Genomic DNA, 25,450 nt, shown 5'->3' on the forward strand with positions numbered 1-25,450 from the left:
CACTTCCTCTTTCTGAATCTCTGACACGTTAGAATAGAAAAGAATAGAATGTAAGACCACATGTGAATAAAATCAACTTAACACAGTTTAGTATTTTTTATAAGCCAGAAACAAAATGCAAGTAGTGCTTTTGATATTTGTTTATATTTTCATTGTGTTTTTCTTTGAGTGTTCCAGTGCAATAAAGAGTGCAGATTATAAAATAATGGTAATGTCACAGTCAATAGTTTGGTTTCCTATTGATTTGCTGCTAAAGGTTTGAAACCTTCAGTCTTCTCTAATAACTTGTCAGGAACACAGAGAGGAAGGAGACAAACATGAAATGTACTAACTGTGTGTTCATTGTTACACACTCTGATGTCGTCAGTAAAATCATTCATTCATAGACAGTGTATACAAATGTACATGCACTGTATTTACTGGGATGTTCAAATTGTGTGCACTTGAAGTTTTATTCAAGCTTTGCACATTTGCTGCACATGGAGCAATTTGATGGATCAAAGTCCTGCAGCTGCACAACATCTACCACCATCAGAAGTGAAATATAGTTAATAAGAGGAAAGTGATGATCATGATTAGTTGGTTTAACTTGTGCACTTGAACAACCGCCATCCTCAATAACCCCACTACTATTGCAGGCTTTTATATATAATAAATAATGATGTTTTCCTCTAATCCACACATTACATTACATGTCATTTAGCAGACGCTTTTATCCAAAGCGACTTACAATGGAATCAAGTACAATTAGCCAGGGGTGGAATCGAACTTGCGACCATGATGTCTTTGGTACACAAGGTAGGGTCTTAACCACTGAGCCACTCCACCCCACACAGTGATTAGATGTTGCTGTTCAGGTGTGCAGAAACATTATGTTACAAACACGACAGTTTATCACACTTGAATTAATTATGATTATCTGAGTGAAACTAAGATGAAATAAAATGCTGTTTTTCCTCCTGTGATCTCTTTGAAGATCTTCACATACAACAATGAAAGCTGCTTGTGAACGGATTAAGTTATGATGTAATACATTTGATTATTTAAACATGAACAGAAATGTCAATAAAAACAGCGTAACAATCCAGCAACAGACTCATAAACACTGTGTGCTGGTGAATGTTAAATGAATTTAATATGAGATTGATCCAGTGACAATGACGATGTAAGAAAACTGAGCCGAGTGTTGAAACTCCTCCTCCTCTGTGTCTTTATAAGCCTCAGTCTCTCTTGTCACCACACTCCAGCACCCTGCTCACCTCTCTTCCTGACAGTCAGACTCTCTTACACCACACACTGACAACATGCTGGGGACCCTCTGCACTCTCATCACTGCTCTAACATGTAAGACCTTCTTCTCTGTCCTTTAAAAACCCATGTTATCTCCAAACAGAAACCTTTGACTCAAGTGTTTTCTCTGTATGTTGACAGATGTTGATGCAGCGATCGTGCTGACCCAGACGCCTGCTGTCCACACAGTTTCTGCAGGACAAGAGGTTGTTCTCAGCTGCAACATTCAGAGATATGATGGCAATTATGTGAGCTGGTATAAACAGGTTCCTGGTGGGGTTCCTCAGTATGTTCTGAGGTTTTACCACGGCAGCAGTTCCCTAGACCTTGCAACAGGATTCTCTTCAGAACGATTTCACTCTAAATCCTCATCAAACATAGATTACCAGTTCATTATAAAGCGAGCAGAGGCAGGAGATTCTGCTCAGTATTTCTGTAGCACAGGGGATGACTCTGCTGTTGAAGCTGTATCACAGTGATTTACACTGTGACAAAAACCTCAGTGAGAAAATCACCACAGATTTCATGAATTCTGACTAAAATCAGTCAAATCAAAGTGAACCTGGGGTGAAAGGCGACTGTTAGAAAGAAGAATCCACCTCAAGACACAGGAATGTTTGAAAGAAACGCAGCAGTTTTTAGTAAAATAAACAGACTGAGATGTTGACAGTGAAAGTTGGAACGTTTCACTTCCGCTCCCGTCATCAGTGAGAGTCAGGAGGTTTTTGTACAGCCATGTGTACAAACTGAATCACTGTGGTATTCGGACAAGGCACCAAGCTGATTGTGGCGGGTAAGTACTTTTCAACTGATCATGAAACAAAAGTGATCTCTGATATTTCACTCACTTTGATGAAAATGAACGTGTTCATTTCTCACTACTTTGTTGTTTTGGGGAATTTCAGTTTTGTCTTGGTACCATGTTGTGAATTTAACAGAACAAAGAAAATGCTTTTTATTTTAATTTTACACAAACATAGATTTTGTATTTGAATAAATGGGAGATATGTACTTATTTTCACATTTTCACACCTTTTATTTCATATTAAGTTCTTAAAATTAAATGTGTTTTTAGTAGTTAGAGTGAGTATTCATGTGGCATAATTATTCACAGTGATACATTTAATCAGAACTATATTAAAAGTAAAATGTGATGTTCCTTTTTGTAGGTTTGCCACTCTCAGTCTGATGAGTGTGTACTTCTGTCTCTATAATGTAACATTATTTTACCAAACGTGATAAAACTCCAAGTCACTTTATCTTTGAACCCATGTTTTTGTAGACATTTGTCTCAGTGATCATATTCTTCATTAGTAAAACAAACATGTGGATATTTTAGATGTATATAATGACATCTGAGCAGCAAACAAAATACAGAGGGACTGCTGTGTTCTTGGTGTTTATTAGACTCTTGGTCATATTTGTGTTGTCCTCCATGTATTTTCAGACTCCAGTCTCCCTCCTCCTGTCCTGACTGTCTTCCCTCCGTCCAGCGCTGAGCTCAAGACCAACAAAGCCACTCTGGTCTGTCTGTCCAGTCAGTCTGTGCCTTTTGCAGATGTGACCTGGTTGCTTGGCGGGAGTTCAGTGAGCAGTGGAGTCTTCACCAGCGTTGCTGCTCACCAACCGGACCAGACTTTCCAAATCAGCAGCCATCTGAGCGTCCAGACGTCAGATTGGAACCAGGATAAGCTTTACACGTGTAAAGTGTCGCTGGGCTCCCAGACGTCAGAGAAAACCATCCACAAGTCGGTCTGTCCCACTGGAGAATAACAGAGGAGCAGAGTGACCATTTAAAACCTGCTTCTTCTTCTGTTTGCTCATCAATATGTCGAAAAGTTTGCCTGCTTGTAATACGTGCTGTGAAAGTTACGTAGAGCTGTTGTGTCAGTGTTGCATTCAATAAAAAATTATCAGTGAAGGCACTGTGTCCCAAACAAGCCTGAGATTCTTTGTGCACACTATAATTAATCCAAAGATACGATTGACTGGAGCAACGTAGTCAGCACCTCATTCTGCTCAAGGAAGACTCTGTGCAACATGCATTTATTATTCCGTTCTCTTATTGAAGCTTTCTTTAGCTTGTTAAATCACACAATGTGAAACAGAATGTTCACCCTCAGTCAGTGAAGCATCACCTCTCTACTTCACTTTCTTTTAACTTCCCTATTTTAACATCTCCTGATTTAGCCCCATTCAAACAAAAATATTTAGCTTATTAGTAGTTTGTGTTGAGACAGGAAACATAGATAGAATAATATACATATAGATATATATATGTACAGTATATACCATAAACTTTTAGAATTTACCGTACATATGTGTGTGGATACTGCAGGAGATTATAGCTTATTGAGATGCAGTAATGATGATATAATGTAAGAAACGTGGTCATTCTTGTCAGACTTGGCTTTATGTATAGAACTGACACAGCTTATATAATATTGTAATGTTTTAGTCAGTTTCTTTCAGTCAGGGGCGTTCCCAAATGAACGCAGATACACTTGTGTTGACACATATTAAACACATTGTTATAAATGAAATGGCAGCATAGTGCACGTGAAGAAACAGGTGTGTAAATAGGCTGAAGCACAAGCTTATTTTGCCTATACCCTATACGTACGTCAATTGAGGCCCAAAGGATCTGATATGGAACTACTGCTCGGACACGAGCGACTGCCTACGTAGTTAAGAGAACGTGTGTCAGAATCAGAATGTACTGTTTTTACTGTGAAAAAAACAGTACATTCTACTGTGGAAGTAGTGACTTTAAGATTCTTTTATTATGGTAACAAGTCACGATAGGTCAAATGTAAAGGTACATTGTGTGTAATGTACTTTTCTTCCCTTCCAAATGTGTTGGAGAACATTTGTAGAACTTAATTTGAACATCGAAACTCATCAAAAAATGATTTCATTTGTCCATTATGAGCTTTCGTAAAAACAAGACAGTCTTGCTCGAGCTGACCCAGCTCTTGATATAGATATAAAAGCAGTTATATACAATACACAATTCAGTGTTTTATAATTATTTTATCTTCATTTTCTGTCAGATTTACTGAGTGGACCTTTCATAATAGTTTCAGCCATCCAACATGTGTCAGTAGGAACAAAAAGGGGAAGTGTTTAATGAGGAGGTTTTTGTCACAGTGTTAATCACTGTGATACCCACTGGTTAGCAGAGCCGTCCCATGTGCTACAATAATAGACTGCTGAGTCTCGCTCCTCCACATTTTTTATGATCAAACGATAATCTGATGTTGACTGATGAGTACACGTGAACTTGGACGAGGAGAACCCAGAGGCATAGGTTGGAGAACTATCACCATGATAAAAAACAATAACAAACTGAGGAACTGCTCCTGGGATTTGTTTATACCAGCGAGCAGCACTGCCAGTCACAGTCCCCAGATTACAGTCCAGGGAAGCTGTCTCTTGTTTCCTCGCCGTCACAACAGGAGGCCTCTGTGTCACCACGGTCACTCCACTCACACCTGGAAACGACAAGACGACACGGAGTCAAGAGAAACACACAGACGAGGTCAGAGCTGCAGTGAGTGGGCCTCCTTACATGTCAGAGCAGTGATGAGCGTGCAGAGGCTCCACAGCATGTTGTCAGTGTGTGCTGAGAACCACCTTGTATCTCGCAAGAGTAAAAAGGTTTGGAGGATGTGGAGAGAAGGTGCTCGACGGGCAATTTATGAACACGACACTGAAACTGAGAGAATGACATGGGGGAGGAGCTTCGATTTAGTCTGTGTGGTCTGTGACTCAGCTCAATTATTTTTCATCATTATGAGGGCCACACGTTTTTCTTTTGATTTTGTATTTTAAGTGCAGAATCTATGTTTTGCCCACATCAGGGAATAAGTGACTTCCTTCATGTGAATAACACGAGCGTGTTTCTGGTCAGACACAGTTGCCTCTTCTTTTTATGAAGGAATAATTTAATAAAAAATATGTATCGCTTGTTCTCTTTCAACATACATTTCTCAAAGTCAGTGACCGAAAGAAGAATAGGCGGCAGCTCGAGGCTTATTTTTGCCTAACCTGACAGAAGGGTTAATGACAATGGGCCTGTTCATTTACATGGAGCTATAAATAAGAGGGAAGGGTCTGCAGGTGCATCCTGGACCGGAGGAGAGGGAGGAGTAGAAAAGTCATGCTTCACTGATGAAGTGAAGAAAACTCAGTTCCAGTTTCTACTTTGACCAGATTTTTTTTATTTTGCAACATTTCATTTGATGCCAGCTGATGGATTTTGATTTAATAAGCCACTCGATCCATGAACACAATTAAAAACAAACATATGCATATGTCCCAGATAAGCATTACAAACACAAGATTTTGATAGCAATGATTTTTTTTATTATTATTGAGTCTGCAAGTAGGCATTCAAAGCTGATACAACAGCGCTACCTAATGGTCATCAGGTATATTACAAGCAGACACATTTTGATGAGCAAACGGCACAAACAGAAGAAGAAGCAGGTTTTAAATGGTCACTCTGCTCCTCTGTTATTCTCCAGTGGGACAGACCGACTTGTGGATGGTTTTCTCTGACGTCTGGGAGCCCAGCGACACTTTACACGTGTAAAGCTTATCCTGGTTCCAATCTGACGTCTGGACGCTCAGATGGCTGCTGATTTGGAAAGTCTGGTCCGGTTGGTGAGCAGCAGCGCTGGTGAAGACTCCGCTGCTCACTGGACTCCCGCCAAGCAACCAGGTCACATCTGCAAAAGGCACAGACTGACTGGACAGACAGACCAGAGTGGCTTTGTTGGTCTGGAGCTCAGCGCTGGACGGAGGGAAGACAGTCAGGACAGGAGGAGGGAGACTGGAGTCTGAAAATACATGGAGGACAACACAAATATGACCAAGAGTCTAATAAACACCAGCAGCGCAACAGTCAGTGTGTTTATTTGTTGACATCCTGGCACAATATAGACTAAAAGAAAGACCAAAACTATCTAAAATATTCACAGGGTGATGATAATATTCGAGTATTCGAGTATGATCATAGAAAACAACTTGTTATATCTTTCTTTCTGTTGGGAGAATACTATTGCATTAGAGGAACAGAATGACACATATTTCATACAAAAGTTTGCATTTAACAAACTTGTATTTGAGTTCTAAAATCATTTATCCAGTCACTAAATAGGCCATGTCAAAAAAATACCAAAAACTATTACTATTATGTTACATTTAAAATGACACATACAATTCTTAAGGTTTTTTTTGTTAATTTTTTTTTTCTAACAGATTGTAAAATGTAACAAAAAAAAGTGTTTTCTTGTCTCCAATCTTTTGAAATACCTTACTATTACCAAACTCTACTTTTGTAGCTATAGATTACACACTTTTAAAACGTTGTAACAATGAACATATTCTCCTTAAAAAAACAACAACAGGGATTTATTTTGTTGAATGATCAGTTGAAAAGTACTTACCCGCCACAATCAGCTTGGTGCCTTGTCCGAATACCACAGTGATTCAGTTTGTACACATGGCTGTACAAAAACCTCCTGACTCTCACTGATGACGGGAGCAGAAGTGAAACGTCCTGTTGAAACCAACTTTCACCGTCAACATCTCAGTCCCATCGTCAGTTTATTTATTCTACAAAACACTGCTGCACGTCTTTAAGGCTTTTATTTTTTGTTTTGTATTTACCATCGTGCTCCAGGTTCACCTTTATTTGGCAGATTTCCGGTCATAATTCAGTTAGTCTCAGTTTTCCTACATCAACTAAACTGGATGTTTTTGTCATTTTACATTGTGTCACTGGATCACGCTCATTAAATGAATTTAACATTCACCAGCACACAGTGTTTATTAGTCTGTTGCTGGATTGTTCCGCTGTTTTTATTGACATTTCTGTTCACGTTTAAATAATCAAATTAATTACACCATAACTTAATCCGTTCACAAGCATCTTTCATTGTTGTGTGTGAAGATCTTCAAAGAGATGACACGAGAAAAAACAGCATTTTAAAATCACACAAATAGTGTCTTCAACTGATCTGACGTCACCAAACCATTCTCATTTTATTTCATCTTAGTTCACTCAGATAATCATAATTAATTCAAGTGTGATAAACTGTCGTGTTTGTAACATAATGTTTCTGCACACCTGCACAGCAACATCTAATCACTGTGTGGATTAGAGGAAAACATCATTATTTATTATATATAAAAGCCTGCAATAGTAGTGGGGTTATTGAGGATGGCGGTTGTTCAAGTGCACAAGTTAAACCAACTAATCATGATCATCACTTTCCTCTTATTAACTATATTTCACTTCTGATGGTGGTAGATGTTGTGCAGCTGCAGGACTTTGATCCATCAAATTGCTCCATGTGCAGCAAATGTGCAAAGCTTGAATAAAACTTCAAGTGCACACAATTTGAACATCCCAGTAAATACTTTGCATGTACATTTGTATACACTGTCTATGAATGAATGATTTTACTGACGACATCAGAGTGTGTAACAATGAACACACAGTTAGTACATTTCATGTTTGTCTCCTTCCTCTCTGTGTTCCTGACAAGTTATTAGAGAAGACTGAAGGTTTCAAACCTTTAGCAGCAAATCAATAGGAAACCAAACTATTGACTGTGACATTACCATTATTTTATCATCTGCACTCTTTATTGCACTGGAACACTCAAAGAAAAACACAATGAAAATATAAACAAATATCAAAAGCACTACTTGCATTTTGTTTCTGGCTTATAAAAAAATACTAAACTGTGCTAAGTTGATTTTATTCACATGTGGTCTTACATTCTATTCTTTTTTATTCTAACGTGTCAGAGATTCAGAAAGAGGAAGTATTTAATGAGGAGGTTTTTGTCACAGTGTAAATCACTGTGATACATCTTCAGAAGCAGAGTCATCCCATGTGCTACAGAAATACTGAGCAGAATCTCCTGCCTCTGCTCGCTTTATAATGAACTGGTAATCTATGTTTGATGAGGATTTAGAGTGAAATCGGTCTGAAGAGAATCCTGTTCCAAAGTCTAGAGAACTGTCACTGTAGTCAAACCACAGAACATACTGAGGAACCCCACCAGGAACCTGTTTATACCAGTACACAATATTGTCATCATATCTCTGAATGTTGCAGCTGAGAACAACCTCTTGTCCTGCAGAAACTGTGTGGACAGCAGGCGTCTGGGTCAGCACGATCGCTGCATCAACATCTGTCAACATACAGAGAAAACACTTGAGTCAAAGGTTTCTGTTTGGAGATAACATGGGTTTTTAAAGGACAGAGAAGAAGGTCTTACATGTTAGAGCAGTGATGAGAGTGCAGAGGGTCCCCAGCATGTTGTCAGTGTGTGGTGTAAGAGAGTCTGACTGTCAGGAAGAGAGGTGAGCAGGGTGCTGGAGTGTGGTGACAAGAGAGACTGAGGCTTATAAAGACACAGAGGAGGAGGAGTTTCAACACTCGGCTCAGTTTTCTTACATCGTCATTGTCACTGGATCAATCTCATATTAAATTCATTTAACATTCACCAGCACACAGTGTTTATGAGTCTGTTGCTGGATTGTTACGCTGTTTTTATTGACATTTCTGTTTATGTTTAAATCATCAAATGTATTACATCATAACTTAATCCGTTCACAAGCATCTTTCATTGTTGTAAGTGAAGATCTTCAAAGAGATCACAGGAGGAAAAATAGCATTTTATTTCATCTTAGTTTCACTCAGATAATCATATAATTAATTCAAGTGTGATAAACTGTCGTGTTTGTAACATAATCCTTTTTATGCGTTACATTAACGTCATTACTGTGAACTTTGCAACTGGTGAATATTTCACTGTTACTCACTTCTGCCCAGTTGTACTGTTCTTTTTCATCTTTTTCTTTTTTTTTAAAAAAAACAACAAAAAACATTTATATACTGTGTATATATACGTATACTGTTCACTTAACTTTTTAAAATGTTGTATGCTTGTTATGCACCAATGACACCAGAACAAATTCCTTGTATGTGCAAATCGTACTTGGCAATAAAGCTCTTCTGATTCTGATTCTGATTCTGATAATGTTTCTGCACACCTGAACAGCAACATCTAATCACTGTGTGGATTAGAGGAAAACATCATTATTTATTATATATAAAAGCCTGCAATAGTAGTGGGGTTATTGAGGATGGCGGTTGTTCAAGTGCACAAGTTAAACCAACTAATCATGATCATCACTTTCCTCTTATTAACTATATTTCACTTCTGATGGTGGTAGATGTTGTGCAGCTGCAGGACTTTGATCCATCAAATTGCTCCATGTGCAGCAAATGTGCAAAGCTTGAATAAAACTTAAAGTGCACACAATTTGAACATCCCAGTAAATACAGTGCATGTACATTTGTATACACTGTCTATGAATGAATGATTTTACTGACGACATCAGAGTGTGTAACAATGAACACACAGTTAGTACATTTCATGTTTGTCTCCTTCCTCTCTGTGTTCCTGACAAGTTATTAGAGAAGACTGAAGGTTTCAAACCTTTAGCAGCAAATCAATAGGAAACCAAACTATTGACTGTGACATTACCATTATTTTATCATCTGCACTCTTTATTGCACTGGAACACTCAAAGAAAAACACAATGAAAATATAAACAAATATCAAAAGCACTACTTGCATTTTGTTTCTGGCTTATAAAAAATACTAAACTGTGTTAAGTTGATTTTATTCACATGTGGTCTTACATTCTATTCTTTTCTATTCTAACGTGTCAGAGATTCAGAAAGAGGAAGTGTTTAATGAGGAGGTTTTTGTCACAGTGTAAATCACTGTGATACAGCTTCAACAGCAGAGTCATCCCCTGTGCTACAGAAATACTGAGCAGAATCTCCTGCCTCTGCTCGCTTTATAATGAACTGGTAATCTATGTTTGATGAGGATTTAGAGTGAAATCGGTCTGAAGAGAATCCTGTTCCAAACTCTAGAGAACTGTCGCTGTGGTAAAACCTCAGAACATACTGAGGAACCCCACCAGGAACCTGTTTATACCAGCTCACATAATTGCTATCATATCTCTGAATGTTGCAGCTGAGAACAACCTCTTGTCCTGCAGAAACTGTGTGGACAGCAGGCGTCTGGGTCAGCACGATTGCTGCATCAACATCTGTCAACATACAGAGAAAACACTTGAGTCAAAGGTTTCTGTTTGGAGATAACATGGGTTTTTAAAGGACAGAGAAGAAGGTCTTACATGTTAGAGCAGTGATGAGAGTGCAGAGGGTCCCCAGCATGTTGTCAGTGTGTGGTGTAAGAGAGTCTGACTGTCAGGAAGAGAGGTGAGCAGGGTGCTGGAGTGTGGTGACAAGAGAGACTGAGGCTTATAAAGACACAGAGGAGGAGGAGTTTCAACACTCGGCTCAGTTTTCTTACATCGTCATTGTCACTGGATCAATCTCATATTATATTCATTTAACATTCACCAGCACACAGTGTTTATGAGTCTGTTGCTGGATTGTTACGCTGTTTTTATTGACATTTCTGTTCACGTTTAAATCATCAAATGTATTACATCATAACTTAATCCGTTCACAAGCAGCTTTCATTGTTGTATGTGAAGATCTTCAAAGAGATCACACGAGGAAAAATAGCATTTTATTTCATCTTAGTTTCACTCAGATAATCATAATTAATTCAAGTGTGATAAACTGTCGTGTTTGTAACATAATGTTTCTGCACACCTGAACAGCAACATCTAATCACTGTCTGGATTAGAGGAAAACATCATTATTTATTATATATAAAAGCCTGCAATAGTAGTGGGGTTATTGAGGATGGCGGTTGTTCAAGTGCACAAGTTAAACCAACTAATCATGATCATCACTTTCCTCTTATTAACTATATTTCACTTCTGATGGTGGTAGATGTTGTGCAGCTGCAGGACTTCACATTGCTCCATGCGCAGCAAATGTGCAAAGCTTGAATAAAACTTGAAGTGGACAACGAGAAGCAGCTCTGATGTGAGTGCAGAGGGTCAGTGTGTGGCATAAGAGAGTCTGAGGCTTATGTTTTTTTTAGTAATGACTTGATTTTGGTGTGTTTTCACAGTGTGAGTCACACTATGAAAAAACTCATCCATCATACAGAAAAGATGTGGTTGGGGTATGAAGACAGTGGGTTGTCATAGGCGGTGGAATTGTGCAACTAGAACTCTCAAAACAGTCCGCACCTTATAAGACGTAGGGTATCATGGGTGGATGTCTTCACATGCATGTGTGGTGTCAGAGAAATCAGTGGAGTGGAAAATGTACTAGAGTGTAAAAAAAAGCAGAAGTGTTTTCTGAGAGGGTTTTTGTCACAGAGTGTATCACTGTGACACATGTTCCTCAGCTGACCCGTCCCATGTCTCACAGTGATAGACCGCCGAGTCTCCCTCCTCCACGTTGCTGATGGTCAAGCGATACTTTGTCCCAGAAACATGGCTCGACGTGAACTTGGGAGAGGAGAAACCAGAGCCGTACTGTGGGGACAGATAGCTGTGGTGATTTCTCAGCACAAATCGAGTGGCTCCTCCGGGAATCTGTTGATACAGCGAGACCCGTCGTCTGTGGAGACGTCACAGTCCATGGAGGTCGTGACCCCTTTCCTCGCCGTCACCACAGACGGCGTCTGTGTCACCACCGCCACGCCGCTCACACCTGGAAAGGACAAGACGACGACACAGAGTCATGAGAAACACACGGACGAGGTCAGAGTTGCGATGAGTCGGCCTCCTTACATGTCAGAGCAGCGACGAGAGTGCAGAGGCTCCACAGCATGTTGTCAGTGTGTGCCGAGCGTTTGGAGACCAATGTGATGCGGGGGCAATTAAATACAACACTGAGACTGAGACACTGACAGGTGGAGGAGGAGCTTTTTGACACAGGATGATTTGAGAATTAAACGTGTCACTTCCCTGTTGTAATATGCTAATTGCGAGGTCTCTCCTTGTCTGAGTAAGTGCCTTGAGATAGAGTTTGAAGTGCTTTATGTGACACATTTTCATCCTTTCATGGATTCCAGCCAGTATACATCCACCTGTGAACATGTTCTTCTTTTTCTGTGACACTTGGCATCTTACATCAGTGGTCAGCAATTGGTGGCCCGTGGGTCAAAAATGGCTCGCCAGCATCAGTATCTGGCCCGGCAGATGATTTAACAAATTATTCTTCACAAATCTTCAAAAAAAAAAAATTAAACAACTTCAGAGCTTTTATTCTGAAAAAATATAATATTATATATATTATATTATATATATCTATATATATAGATACATACATATAAATAATATAAAAAAACGGATTCGAATGGAATCGGTTGCTAGAATTGACAAATAACCTAAACTAAAAGTTTGGTTGAAAAAAATACAAATAAAAACACTGCCGTTGTCATGGTGACAGCCCTGTTTGGGGAGTAAATGTCTGTAAAAAAACAACGACTTGCATATGTTAGGCTCAAAGAAGAAGCGGTCGTTCTTAATAAATATTAACAGTACGAGTACGTGTCTCACGTGCATTTGTCTTTGTCTGACGATTAAAGACAAAATCCACATTATTGTTCGATTAGGGCAGCAAACACGGGCTTTTGTTTCTGACTGAAGACGTTTTGAGGCACTTTGCCTGATGAAGATACGAAGTGTTGAAAAAGTCCCTCGACCACATTTACTTGCTGATCCGTGTCTTACATGAAACTGAGAGACGAGGTGTGCAGGTGCATCCTGGGTAAGAAGAGAATGAGTTCAACACAGAGATGCTGCTTGGCTAAAATGCAAACTCATGTGCAGTTTCAAAATGAATAGCAAACAAAAACGTACTGAAAAAGGAGCCTGAACAATATTCATCACTGTCACTCACTTGTCGTCATTGATTCCACTTGATTTCTAATTCTTTATTTTCATTCCATACATTTTCATGGTTCAAATGGAGTAAAACAAACAAACAAACAAACATATGAAGTTTTCCACTTTTTTTTGAAGATGAATCATCGCATGCAGGGCTTGATAATCTACCGCTCACTGAAATTGATAATAACCACAACTTCAATGACGCTGTACCCCCTGATTTACATGAAGCTAAATAAAGACAAGGTTGCCTTCAGGTGCATCCTGCAGAACACGGCTGAGAAACAAGCCCGCGTGGAAACACAGATGTGTGAGTGTGTTATAGTAAAAAAAAGTCCCCCGAGCCTTTCTAACAGCTAACCACTGCTGCTCTCTAGTGTGCAATCAACTGAACAACACTCAGAAGCAACTCTTTTACAGTATGTGTTGCCATCATTTTTTACAGAATAATCAATAGTAAGAAAAACTGGCAACTATTTAATCTTTTAAAATAAGTTGGGGGGGAACAACTTTGGTAATTAACTGAGATTTCCTATTTATTTATGTTGCTGCATCTACCTCTAGTAATAGTGTTTTATTTTTATGTTGCTTCCCATGGAGCCTATTAAACAGAAATCGTTATCAATATGCAATGTCCATTAAAGCTGCAGTGTGTAATCGCTGCTATTATTTATTATATTATTCAGCCTCTGTTCAGTCCTTGTGAACAGAGAGGATGCAACATTATTTGGCATCCTTCATCTTACAACAAGCGACATTACCTGACCTGACTCAGGGGGGAGCGTTTATGTGCATACAGCAGCAGCGGCGCAGGGTGGAGGGTGGAGACAAGAAGCATTTCTCCCATCAGTCTGCTAAATAACCGTGTTTGTTGTTTTTGGTTTTTGCGCAGTACCGTAGAATCCACTTCTTCGACGTTGTGGACAGTCCTTTGAGCAACAAGGTTGCAAGAACCCTATTGAAACGCAAAAGATTATTTTACTTTTATGTTTTATACCTTGTGGCTGTGCCTTTAACTCTGTGAAGCACCTTGGTCAACCCTGAATGTGCTCTAGAAATAACGCAGAGAGAGATGTGGAGATGATTGACTCGATCAGGGCAGTCGTTAGAATTTGTATTTAAAACGTGGAATAACTTAAAGACGGATCTGAAACCGTCAGAACGGTTCTCATTTTAGAAACTGTTTTTTGTTTCTGATTATGTATTTTATTGATTGGATGCTGTGTTTAATTAATTGGTTGTGTGTGTGTATTTTTGTGTTGTTGTGCTGCTTTCTTGGTCAGGTTGTATATAAAGTTTCACATTGCAGCTGAAAGGATTTAGAGGGAAATTGTAGAAATTAAATTAGAGGGACAATAGGCCACGACCTCAGCACTCTGCCTTTCCCTAACTGTCCACTAGTGGCCGCAGCCACTTAAAACTCTGCACTGTAGTTTACCTGAATTCATGCACACACACACACACACACAGTGTGTTGTCTACAGCCTCCTCTGCGTCCTTATTGGACGTATGCTGGGACATATTAAACATACTAGCATATTTAAATAAATAAATAAATAAATAAATAAATAAAATGCACGATAGAGCGCGTGCACGAGCTCACACTCACTGCCTTTTAATCGCAACCGTCCACGAGAAAGTGCTGCAGACATTTACCAGAGATAATGCGGCGCGAAACGGAAAACCACATTTCAAAATAAAAAGAAATAAAAGGGCTTCTTGTGGAGGTGTGTGTTTACTTTGAAAGGTAAGACACGGAAGCCGTGCTGTAATAAATCGCGCTTTACGCGTGTGCTAAATGTCGCGCTGTCTTTCCCACAGCTGAAAGGCAAAAACGTGCATCGTTGAGCGACGCACCTTTTTTTTAGTTATTTATTTATTTATTCATGTGTTGTTGTTTATTCCTCTCCGCGCGCTTCCTGTTCGTCGGAGCACTGGCTTATTCCGGGAAAAAAAGGGGACATTTACAATAAATGGGGATTTTCCTCTTTTTTTTTTTCCTCTCCCCAAAAAAAGGCTTCTTCACCGGGTGATCGAACCTTTACAGATGTGGTGAGATGGAAACGACCGCTGTCAACATCTGCTCACAGATCTGTTGGAGCTGAAGGTGGAGGCTCTCGCGCTCTCTCTCTCACCGTGTGTGTGAGGTGTGTGGGAAGAAAATGCTGCGTGTTTCTGGTGCACCGCAGGTTAATTTAATCTTAAATGCACCTCAATCTAAATCTGTATCTCTCTCTCTATGTGTGTGTGTGTGTGTGTGTTAAGGCTTTTGCTGTCTTCTGCTCCGCAACGAGGATGCTCTTTGCCCTACATGTGATTGTCATGTCTTCTGCGTTTTTCAACCCCAGTTTTGCCTTCAGCTCTCACTTTGATACAGGTAAGGATCTTTATCCGGAGACCTGCTTGTGATTTGTAATGTTTGTGTACTGTAAAATGTCCCTCTCTTGTTCTCGCTCTCTCTCTCTCTCTCCTCTGTGTCTGGTGTTTGATGCAAGGCCATACTGTGGTGTGATGGTGTAATGTCCTATGAGTCACTGGCAGAAGCATCACCATCATCATCATGACCATCATCATCATCATCACAGCCACACAGTCAGGTCAAACCTGAGCGGATGAGTTTTCAGTCCTCGTCACAGTCTGGTGACAAGAGGGTTAAAGGTTGTGACTGCAGTGGGTCTGCATAGTCCTGCATGCACATCACTGCAGCCGAGTGTGTGCATGCGTGCACCACTTGTATGTGTGAGGTGTTGGGATCTGCTGCTGCTGCTGTTGCTGTGTGAGGTTGCAGTATTTGTTGTCCGTTTGGACCCGCAGTGTTAAATCATCCTGGGGCAGGTGCTGCTGCAGTGCTTACGGGACCACTGAGTGAGGAGTCATGGCTGTGCGGGACTGTCGCCTGTGAGGGCTTGATAAGAGCAAGCGGGAATAACGGCGTGCACAGTGTAAACAGGATGGATAGAGTACCCAAACTGTGCTGTGCATACAAATGACAGTGAGTCAAGTGGCTCTCAAGGTGCAGGCTCTCTCTGTCCTCCCAGGACCACACACTCACTGATGGCTGATCCCGTGGCTTCATTCCTTTCACTCCTCGCTCTGTACGTTGAGTCCTCATTTACATCTGTAAAGCACCCACAACTGATGATTTCAATCTCACATAACCTTACTGAGATGTGTGTTAGTATTAGTCCACAAACAGCACACATGTCTCACTGTCACTGGTGAAGTGCAATAACGTGGACTTCGTTGCTTTACGTACCATGCGGCTCTCTTTTAGGAGCTACTGCAAAGAGAAACAGACGTGTTTTGGGGTTTAGACATTTGGAAAAACAGTTGTGAGAGCAGTTCTCGGTGTGGTGTGTGCTGAGTTGGCCGTCTCCGGTACAGTGTGCGGTGAAATGTGATACAAACATACACACCAGAGATCCTTTAATCGGAGGCAAGATAATTGTTTCCCTGCTGAATTATGGTGAAAATCCTCGCTAACTGTGCCTCTTTTGTGAATATCCGTAATTTAATTGTCCCTGTGTTTTCGTCCTAGCAGAGCTCAACGGTTTTGGAAATGTTCCCCTCAGGAATGTCCAGTGAAAATGCTCATGTTCTATTTCTTAGGGACCCAGAGTCTAGGGAACACTTCTGAGCAGCATGTGCACCAGGATTGCTTTGTTTATACACGGTGGGGGTTTTTACCTGATGTGGTCTGGTCGGTCACTCCCCTGTCCCCATGATGATCTAAAATTCTCATAAGAGCAGCATCACACTTGTGATCCTGTTCCTTTGCAGTAATTGGACTGAGAATCAATGTTGCCTAGGCGATGGAGGGGGGCGTGTGAAGAGGAACCAATCATTCTCATGGCCAGTGCTGGGGACAGAGAAATGCTGGAGTCCCTTAAAGGGGGAGGGAAATGCTCTCGGATAAACAGTTTGCTGTACCAGCTGAATATGTGGTCCTTGAAGTGAAGGCGTAGATTAATAACATACATCATTTTAACTGTTCAATGATGATTATATGTCACGAGACTCAAAATGTGGTGAGACAGCAAGACAGTTAGCGATGTGACAAAAGACGAGAGGTTGAACACAGCTGATTTTTGGATTTACCCAAACCTATTTTTAACGACGCAGCCCTGTGTCCGGTCTTTCACGTTCAGATTTTGAACTGTTTCACACCTGAAACCAACCTCTACACCTGCACTTCCTCCGCTCTACCGCGAGTGATGCAAGAACATGGTGTGCTCCACCTCTCCGAACACTGACTCAAATAGCCACACATGCACAAACACAAAGTCAGGCAGAGGAAAAAAAAAATCACTTTGCATGGCATTATGTAAGCCGGCGTCAGCAGGCCTGGATTGCAGGTTTCCCGACTACACATCGTCCAAAGGGGAGCGGTGCTGTCGCGCATGTGTGTGTGTGTGTGTCGTCGTGGCTCTGCACCAACGACTGACTGCAGCTAGCACCTGGGCGACTTCTGCTTCAGCACCATGGAGAGCTCTCCCCGTCAGGAGAGGGAGCAGATGTCAAAGTGTAAAGGGAAGCGCTTTAAAAACCTCCATGTACACAATTGATATGAGACAGACTGACATGAATAACAGCACAGAGACGGCAAACACTGACACCTCTTAGCAGTTTGTGCTGATTCCTGCAGGTGGCGGCGGTAGCCAGCGCGCGCTAGTCTATTGATGAAGACAGACATGTTTTTAAATCATGCAGGAAAGCTTGCAATTGAACACGGACAAAACACTGCAGGCAAAAGTCAAAGAGATAGTGATGCTCTGAGAGTAAATCTTGCTCTCAGAGCTCCTCCTACTGACTGGGTCACTACTGTTTGATTATTTATCTCCTCCTGTGTAACACCAGGCACTTTAAAGTTACATAAGTCTGCCTCTGGGGGGGGGCGAGAATGAAATGGATTTAAGCAGTCATGGGGAAGAATCTTCGTCTCCTCTGTGTGCACGCGCTGTGTGATAATGTGGGGGATGTGGGTTTATTGCTGTCAAACACGTTGCCGGCTTGTGTGTGTGTGTGTGTGTGTGTGTGTGCAATCCAGTCCGCGGTTTGTTTTTTAGAGAGGGGTTCATGCAGTATTTAATTTGCCTCTGATTTCTGGTTGAATTTTGCTGTGAATGCGAGAGCACACCGAGAGCCATTTCACAACAAAAAACAATGGCGCTCAGTGGTACCAAAGATATTTGCTAGTTGGGAAGCAAGGTTGAAGTGTAGTGGACTGCTCTTAGCAACATTTTATAATGATAATTAAAGACAGTGGGGGACATTTTGGTTAAAAATGTGTGTAAGAATTCAGTGCATCCGTGTAAGGAGGTGCTTAACAATGGCATTTTGTGAACAGGGAAAAATGGGGGTTACAATAATTGCCCACATAACTAACGCTAACTTGTTTTGCTCAGGTATTTTCGCACATACACATGTACACACAGCCTTTGTCTGGGATCGTAAGACTTGGGCTGAAATGAAATGTCACCTCAGGCACATATTTGTGTAGTATGTCCACACGTGGTTTGCACATGCGTCTAATTTGTGTTCATCAGCCGAAGTCCTGCACACGCGGACAAGAACGTCCTTGACTGTGTTCTAGTCAAAAATAATGAAAAATACAAACAAAACAGTTTTCACCTCAAGGAACAGCCTGCAGTTTTCAACAACAAGAACAAAGTTGCTCAAAGGTCCCATGACATGCTGCTTTGAATTGCCTGTAATTGGGTTAATGTGGGTAAAAATATCGAGTTGGTGATAGATCGTCTCGCAATACGATAATCGAATATCCATCCATCAGACGATCTTTTACCGCTTTATCCTCCACATGAAGGTCGCTGTGATAGCCGGGGCCCGGGCCGCCAGTTTCACTTGGTGCGAGGTTTGAAACTGCAATGCTAATTCTGCACTTTTAAGATCCACATACATACATTCCCAGAATGTAAACAGTGTCGGCCATCTTTGCTAACAGTAACGCTAACAGGACCAAGTGTCACTGGTGGGCACGTAACAAAGAAAAGAATGAAGATGTTTCTCAACTCAGGGGAAACTGAGGTTGGGAAGCACAATTTTTGAAAAGTACTACCTCTTTTCTAGTAATACAAAGCTACATGCTAATCGGTGAAGTATTCCTTTAAGAAAATCTGGTATCACTTTATTTTGCCTTTCTCTTCTAGTAATTAACAGCTTTTCATCATCATCATGTCGACAGATAATCAGTTGACACTTATTTATATCTAGTGTTCTCAACTTCATTTTAATGAGATAGTCTTGACACACATTTACGGGTGTAAGTGTTATATCACTATTCATATTCTGTTGGCAGTCAGTTATAGGATAGTGACTAATCAGAAAGAGTCAACTAATAAGATGCTGGCCCAAACAGCAGAGGAGTGGTTACATGTTATTATAGTCAACAGACACTTTTGTATAGGTTAGGGCTGTGAGTTAAGTGATTATCTCTTGATAAAGTTTGACCAAATATCTCTACTAATCCACGAAGATCCATATGTCTTGGTTCGAGCACGAGTTCCCTTTTAATCAGGAGGATGATCTCTTCAACATGCGGTTCACAAAAAAAGCGACTGGCCTGTCTCTGACTCACAGGACAGCTATTTCTGCTCCTTGTCAAAATTTACACAACTGTGTTTCTTCCTGTTGCAAAGAGGATTGTTGAGTCCTCAGCGGAGCTTCCTGCTCCATTTGACTCTGGAGGATAAACATCTTTCCATTCCATTCATTCATTAACTGTCTGTTTGCCAACGTGCTAAACAATGAACAGCTCTTCTTTTCTTTCCTTTTTCCTTCTTTGCTGCGTTTGCGCTGAGCAGTGGCTCAGACTCTTTTTTTGTGCAGCAGTAATTAGGACTGAGCGGTTTGTAATTTCCAAACCAAAATCACAATTTCGAGCAATTAGCTGCAACTGCAGTATAGCTAATTGCTAAAAGCTGTTGTTCTATTTGTCAATAATTAATATGTTGATTGTGCTATGTGGTAATATTATGGCACAGTGAATGTGAATGCAAAATCCAAGCCAGCACAGGCCTCCTCCTCCTCCTCCTCCTCCTCCTCCGCAGTGATCTGTGTGTTGCATTTATCTTCACAGTGTCTCCGCTAGATCAATTATTAATGTCATTATTAATGCCACAGTCACCACCTTCACATGCACTGGAAACATCTGTCACCGCATTGATATTCAGTCCCTTTGTTTCCACCAGTGTGTCCTTGGCCCTGGCTGTCGGGGGGGCGGACATGACCGGTCTGTAATGCTGATCCATGGCCGGTCCTTGCGGGCCTCTCACTCCCAGTTAATGACAGTGATCATGGATCTCAAGGGAGCCTGAGCGATCTGCACTCATTCACAAGGAGCGTGACTAAGGATGTCACTTTTTGTGGATGATACCGACTGTTCCCTGCCATTAATCATGTCGGGCTCTTCTGTTTGCTGTCGGCCCTTCCCTCGGGTTGACATACACTCTCTGCACCCGCCTATTTTATTGTTTTCTCACCTCACAAACTTTCCCTTTTGCCTTATTTCTCTAAAATAATTTCTTTCTCACCTCCTGTCCTAAATCCTGATCTCTCCACTCGTCGTGCAGCCTGTAACAGAGGATTGCTGCTGCTGCTGTTGTTGGATGTTTTATCTCTTGGGAAGCACAGCTGACTGCAGCCAACAGACTCCCAGTGGCTGTTGAACGTAAAGAAAGAGCATTTTGCATTTTATATACACACACGCACAAAAGCAGAGGATAATCAATACATCACCAGACTAGGAACGACACAACGGACAGGACAAGATGGAGGCAGATGATCCGCTGTGGTGACACCTAAAGGGAGAAAGAAGAACATGAGGCTAAAGAAAAGTGGCATTGAACGTGAACCTTTTGAATTTACCTTCAAATAACTATAAATTATTGTATATCGCTGCATGCATCACCCTGGGTTCTATTTCTGCCAAAATTGAGCAGGACAGACAATGTTACAACACTAAAAGCGCTGTTTTCCCAATAAAATGTTGTCATTTTGTGATAATCGATTAGTTTCCATTATTTTGTAACTGCACAGCCCTCGACCAGGCTTATATGCAGCTTGGCAGCTCTCTTTCAATTACCCCAAACTCAACTTGTTTGGGTGCAAGCCAAATGTTTTTGATGTTATTTTGGTTTTGCTGAAAGCTGCACATTCCGACCCAAAGCTTTGTCATTCATCTGCTACTGACCATTTAAAAGGCATTCTCCTCTTCTGTCCTGTCCAAACCATCCCATAATGTGTGTGTTTCTGTTTGTGTAAAGAGAGTGCATGTGTTGTGGTTGGAAACCACTTGGTACAGCCCTGACAGGGCAGATGGAGGAGCTTGTTTGCCCCTGTAGCACTGTCCTAAATGTAAACCGATGCTCACGGAGATCTGGGGACTCTTTTCTGCTCCTGCTGCTGTCTCTCTTTCTGTCTGTCTGTCTGTGTGTGTGTGTGTGTGTGTGTCCTTTCTTCCGTCCTCAACCCTCGTCCCATATTTTTATATTTAACTATGTTGACTAAGAAGTTGGAACGGTGATAATTACCATGTCAAGTGTCCGTCAATTTAGTTGCTTAATAGAAACGAAACGGAATGTTTCAAATTCTTTCTTCTCCAATGACTTTGTCATTTGTGGTGCATATATTATCACGCCGTGACCCTCGTGTGTGTGTGTGGAGGACAAAGCAAAGCAACAGAAACAGAAACCTCCCACAGTCGTACTTGTTTTCACGTTCTCTGCCACTATTTTACAACATGTACAGCGTGTGAAAATGGGAATTTCTGCACTTCCTTTCCACTCCATTGTTCCACGTCCCTGCGAGGGCATCCATTCTTTTGGAAAGGGGTTGAAACTGTATCTCACGCTGTGCCTTTTGTCTCCTCCTCACTCTTTCTTGGAACAATTTGATTGCAGTGGTGTGTAGTTTGGCAGCGTGCCCACCCTGCAGCACTGTCACCACTTGGCCCCTCAGTCCTAAACAAAAACTTGTGCGGCTGTGCAATTGTGCATGCATGGCAACCATACCCGCGAGAGAGAGAGAGGCTGAAGGGCGACGCCGTGGGGGTGGGGGGGGCACGACGTTTAATTCTGTTCTGTGGAGTGTTAGCGCTTGTTCTTGTTCACTTTGTCGAGGGGTTGCTGCTATCAGGAGTAGAAACAACAGCCCTCTGTTCCCTGTTACCAAGGAAACTCCTAATTTATCCTATGCAGCCAAGTGCGACACCTTGGCTTTCTGTGTGGGTGCATGTACTGGTGTTAGTGTGTGAATATGAGCACATGGCTCAGCCCTGGCCTTCATACACGTGCGGGAGAATTTGTAGTGTAGTGTCTGTTCTCTGTTCTGAATCTTTTCTTATTTATCTTGTTCTTATTCGCTCTCTTTGGCCCATTTGTGCTCTTCAGTTAAACACGGGCGACAGTAGATCGGAAATGCTGTCGTTTCAACTGCAGCTGCACAGCAACAGAGGACTGTGCCTCAGTGATGCATGCTTTATTTATGGTCTCCCATGGAAAGCTCAGCGGCTGTGCTGAACACACCACATTCTCATTTTGTTTTCACATGCTCGAACACACACACACACACACACACACAAGTGAACGGAACATAGCTTAGCTTTCCCCGCTGTATCAAATCATAGTCACCCTTTGCATAGTGCCAAATTACAACATACAGTACATTATCTCAAGGCACTGAACATAGACCACATTATAGAGAGCACACAAACCCAACAATTCACACAACGAGCAAACACTATAGCATCAGGAAGAAATCTCTTCTTCCAGCCGTCTGCCTCGACCGGTTGGGGTGAAAGGGAAAAGGGGGGACAGAGGAGAGGTGAGTTAGAGACAGAAGAGAGAGACCAGGAGCAGAAATAGCAGTAGCTGTGGTCTCCTTGTTCATTCTCCCTTGTTCCACCAGATTTTATTTATTTTCCTTCCCTCCCTCCCTCCCTCCCTCCCTTTTCTTTTTCTTTTTCGGCTCACTGCTTCCTTCTGATTGTCAGGCTGAATTGTGGAGGTTGCAGGGCTGTCTGTCAGGACATGGCTCATCTTCCTCCAGTATTTTTAATAAAGCAGGTATGAGCCCGGCTTTAAGTGCTTTATTCTCATTCCGCCATGCAGCTGGTGAAATAATGTGTGCTTCTCAAATATTTATGGAGGACCCCCCAGGTCACTTCTCTCTCAGGGGGAGTGGGATATTTTAAAATTGCTCTGGATGACTGCATAGGACTTTCAGGTAATGACCGATGGCTTATCAAACTTTATTAAAACTACACTATGCAAAGAAATGAGGCCGTAATTAACACAGTAAATGTTATGTGTGTATCTCAGCTTGGGTGTCATGTGTGTGAGAACCTACACATGTATAGTTTTACAGTGAGATACAGTCGTCTCTGCACACATACTGTGCCACACGATAGATCCACTAGAGAGCAGCACACGGTTGAGAGTTTCTGCCAACAACAAATATGAAATATGGTGAGGGTGAAAGAGGCTGCGGACACTTTCACCCTCCTGTCCTACAGTTAACCCCTCCTGCACTATTCCCTGCAGTGGAAGCTTTCAGAAGACGTGAACAAATAGAGTTCAAATGAAGGCTCCACAGACAAAAGCCTTCTCTCTCACAACTCAATGGGAAATGAAATGTGCTTTCTCCAGAACTATAAAACACAATTTTAAGGGATTTCCATGACTGTGACCAACAGTACTTCTTCTTTGCTGAAGCTGAAGAAAGGGTATGGTTTTTTTTTTAGTATTCTTTCTTTCAAGCGTGTTTGATGAGACAGAAACCAGAGCCAGTGATCGGCCCCAGGGTCCTGCACAACACGACAGTTCACTTAATATTTGGCTTCAGAAATAACATCTGCATGCGTGTTTTATGGTGTGTCCTTTAGCGAGCTCTGAGTCACAGTGCCATCTGATTAAGTGTTTGTCATCAGCGTTCCTAGGACCATCTGCACAGTGTTCAGCCTTTCTTCTCCCTCTCCCTCCTCGTCCATCTGTGCATCGGTGCAGAGCTATAGGTTTGGTGTGCGGTTATTTCACTTATTATGAAATAGCAAACACTAAGATAGTGCCATGGAAATGTAGCTGCATGCTGTATATCTGTTGGTTATAATTCTTGGCTGCTTGACCAGAATACCACATGGGAGTGAATAAATGCTGTGGATATTCAGAAAGGGCACAGCTTGTTTTAGCTGGGTAATCTCCTTTTTCGGTTCAATGACTCAAGCTGTCGTTGTGTAGTTGTACAATCAAATACAGGGAGTTAGTCCCAGCAAATGAGGCAACAGCAAATGTGTTTCCTCCAAGAGTGGGAAAAGAAGGAGGGGGGGGGTTATTTCTAAAAGCCAATCAACTAATATGTGTTGGCCAGGCCAGGTTGTTGCCTGGGTAACACACTACGGTTCATGCAGCTATTCCTTTTAACACTCCCTTTGACTACCATTCACAGCCAATTCAAGTATTAACCTTAATCATAATCAGTTAATGCCAAAGTCTAAGCTTTAATTAGGACCGGGTTTTGGACTATTGGTCTTGACCAGGTCAGTATTTGTGCCAGAAAATGTCCTAAAGTGGTAGCAAATACAAGTTAACACACATATACACATGCTGGTGTTGCATTTTTCGTGTGGACACTCCCCCAACCTTAACCATCACAACTAAATGCCTAACCCTAACCTTTAACCTAAGCCTAACCCCAAACCTAAAACCAGCCAAAATGTCCTCACATGATCAAAAGGTCCTCAAAAAGATGGTCCACACAGCCTATTTAAGACATGTACACAGAGACACGCGGTCTGATTGTCATGACTTTAGAGGACATCGCATTAAATTTACATTCATTTCCTGAGGATTTACTCTAACCTTAACCATAACTAGTACTGGCCTGACTCAAACCTCATCCGACAACATGTCACACTGTAATTCTCAAACCAGGTTTCAGGAACCTGGACATATTGTGCCTGTCTTATTCCATCATCCACGCATGTGTGTGCAGGCGTTAGCGTAGGCTTTGTGGGCGTGACCTTGGGGTCAAGCTTTGGTTGGAGCGGTGGTGTTTGGCGTGCGGGAGCCGCCAGGTCTGGAACAGTGTGTTCTTCGACAGTCAAATGAGTCAGGACTTCTAGGTCTCAGTCAGTGAGCTGGAAAAGTACTCACACCGTCATCACAGACCCAACACTCCTCACAGTCAGTGTGTCCCACGTTTGCACACTTGTATTGTTCTCACAATGACAGAGGTGGAGAGCAGGGCCGTGCTGGATTGATGCCATTTGCCAATCATTTACTTT

At 41.6% G+C, this 25,450-nt stretch overlaps 1 protein-coding gene, 1 long non-coding RNA gene and 1 pseudogene across 2 annotated transcripts; 2 read left to right on the forward strand and 1 right to left on the reverse strand.

Annotated features, from left to right (window-relative positions):
• Positions 1 to 1,090: 1,090 nt before the first annotated feature.
• On the forward strand, positions 1,091 to 3,227 carry LOC122760767 (immunoglobulin lambda-1 light chain-like). The gene is made up of 4 exons (XM_044015948.1): positions 1,091 to 1,344; positions 1,432 to 1,757; positions 2,050 to 2,083; positions 2,738 to 3,227. Exons 1-4 carry the CDS (start codon positions 1,305 to 1,307, stop codon positions 3,061 to 3,063), a joined length of 726 nt encoding a protein of 241 aa, XP_043871883.1. The 5' UTR covers positions 1,091 to 1,304; the 3' UTR covers positions 3,064 to 3,227.
• A 2,408-nt stretch (positions 3,228 to 5,635) lies between these two features.
• LOC122760768 lies at positions 5,636 to 12,124 on the reverse strand (annotated as a pseudogene).
• A 2,839-nt stretch (positions 12,125 to 14,963) lies between these two features.
• On the forward strand, positions 14,964 to 21,174 carry LOC122760766. The gene is made up of 3 exons (XR_006358488.1): positions 14,964 to 15,299; positions 15,418 to 15,529; positions 20,361 to 21,174. It is a non-coding gene; the product is annotated as an uncharacterized LOC122760766 (long non-coding RNA).
• The last annotated feature ends 4,276 nt before the right edge of the window (positions 21,175 to 25,450 follow it).

Source organism: Solea senegalensis, unplaced genomic scaffold, assembly GCF_019176455.1.
Source record: "Solea senegalensis isolate Sse05_10M unplaced genomic scaffold, IFAPA_SoseM_1 scf7180000014044, whole genome shotgun sequence".
Lineage (NCBI taxonomy): Eukaryota > Metazoa > Chordata > Actinopteri > Pleuronectiformes > Soleidae > Solea > Solea senegalensis.

Coding starts and splice junctions, on each gene's coding strand:
- LOC122760767 (XM_044015948.1), top strand. CDS start 1,305: ATGCTGGGGACCCTCTGCACTCTCATCACTGCTCTAACAT. Junction 1,345..1,431: donor TCTCATCACTGCTCTAACAT/GTAAGACCTTCT, acceptor GTATGTTGACAG/ATGTTGATGCAGCGATCGTG. Junction 2,084..2,737: donor CACCAAGCTGATTGTGGCGG/GTAAGTACTTTT, acceptor ATGTATTTTCAG/ACTCCAGTCTCCCTCCTCCT.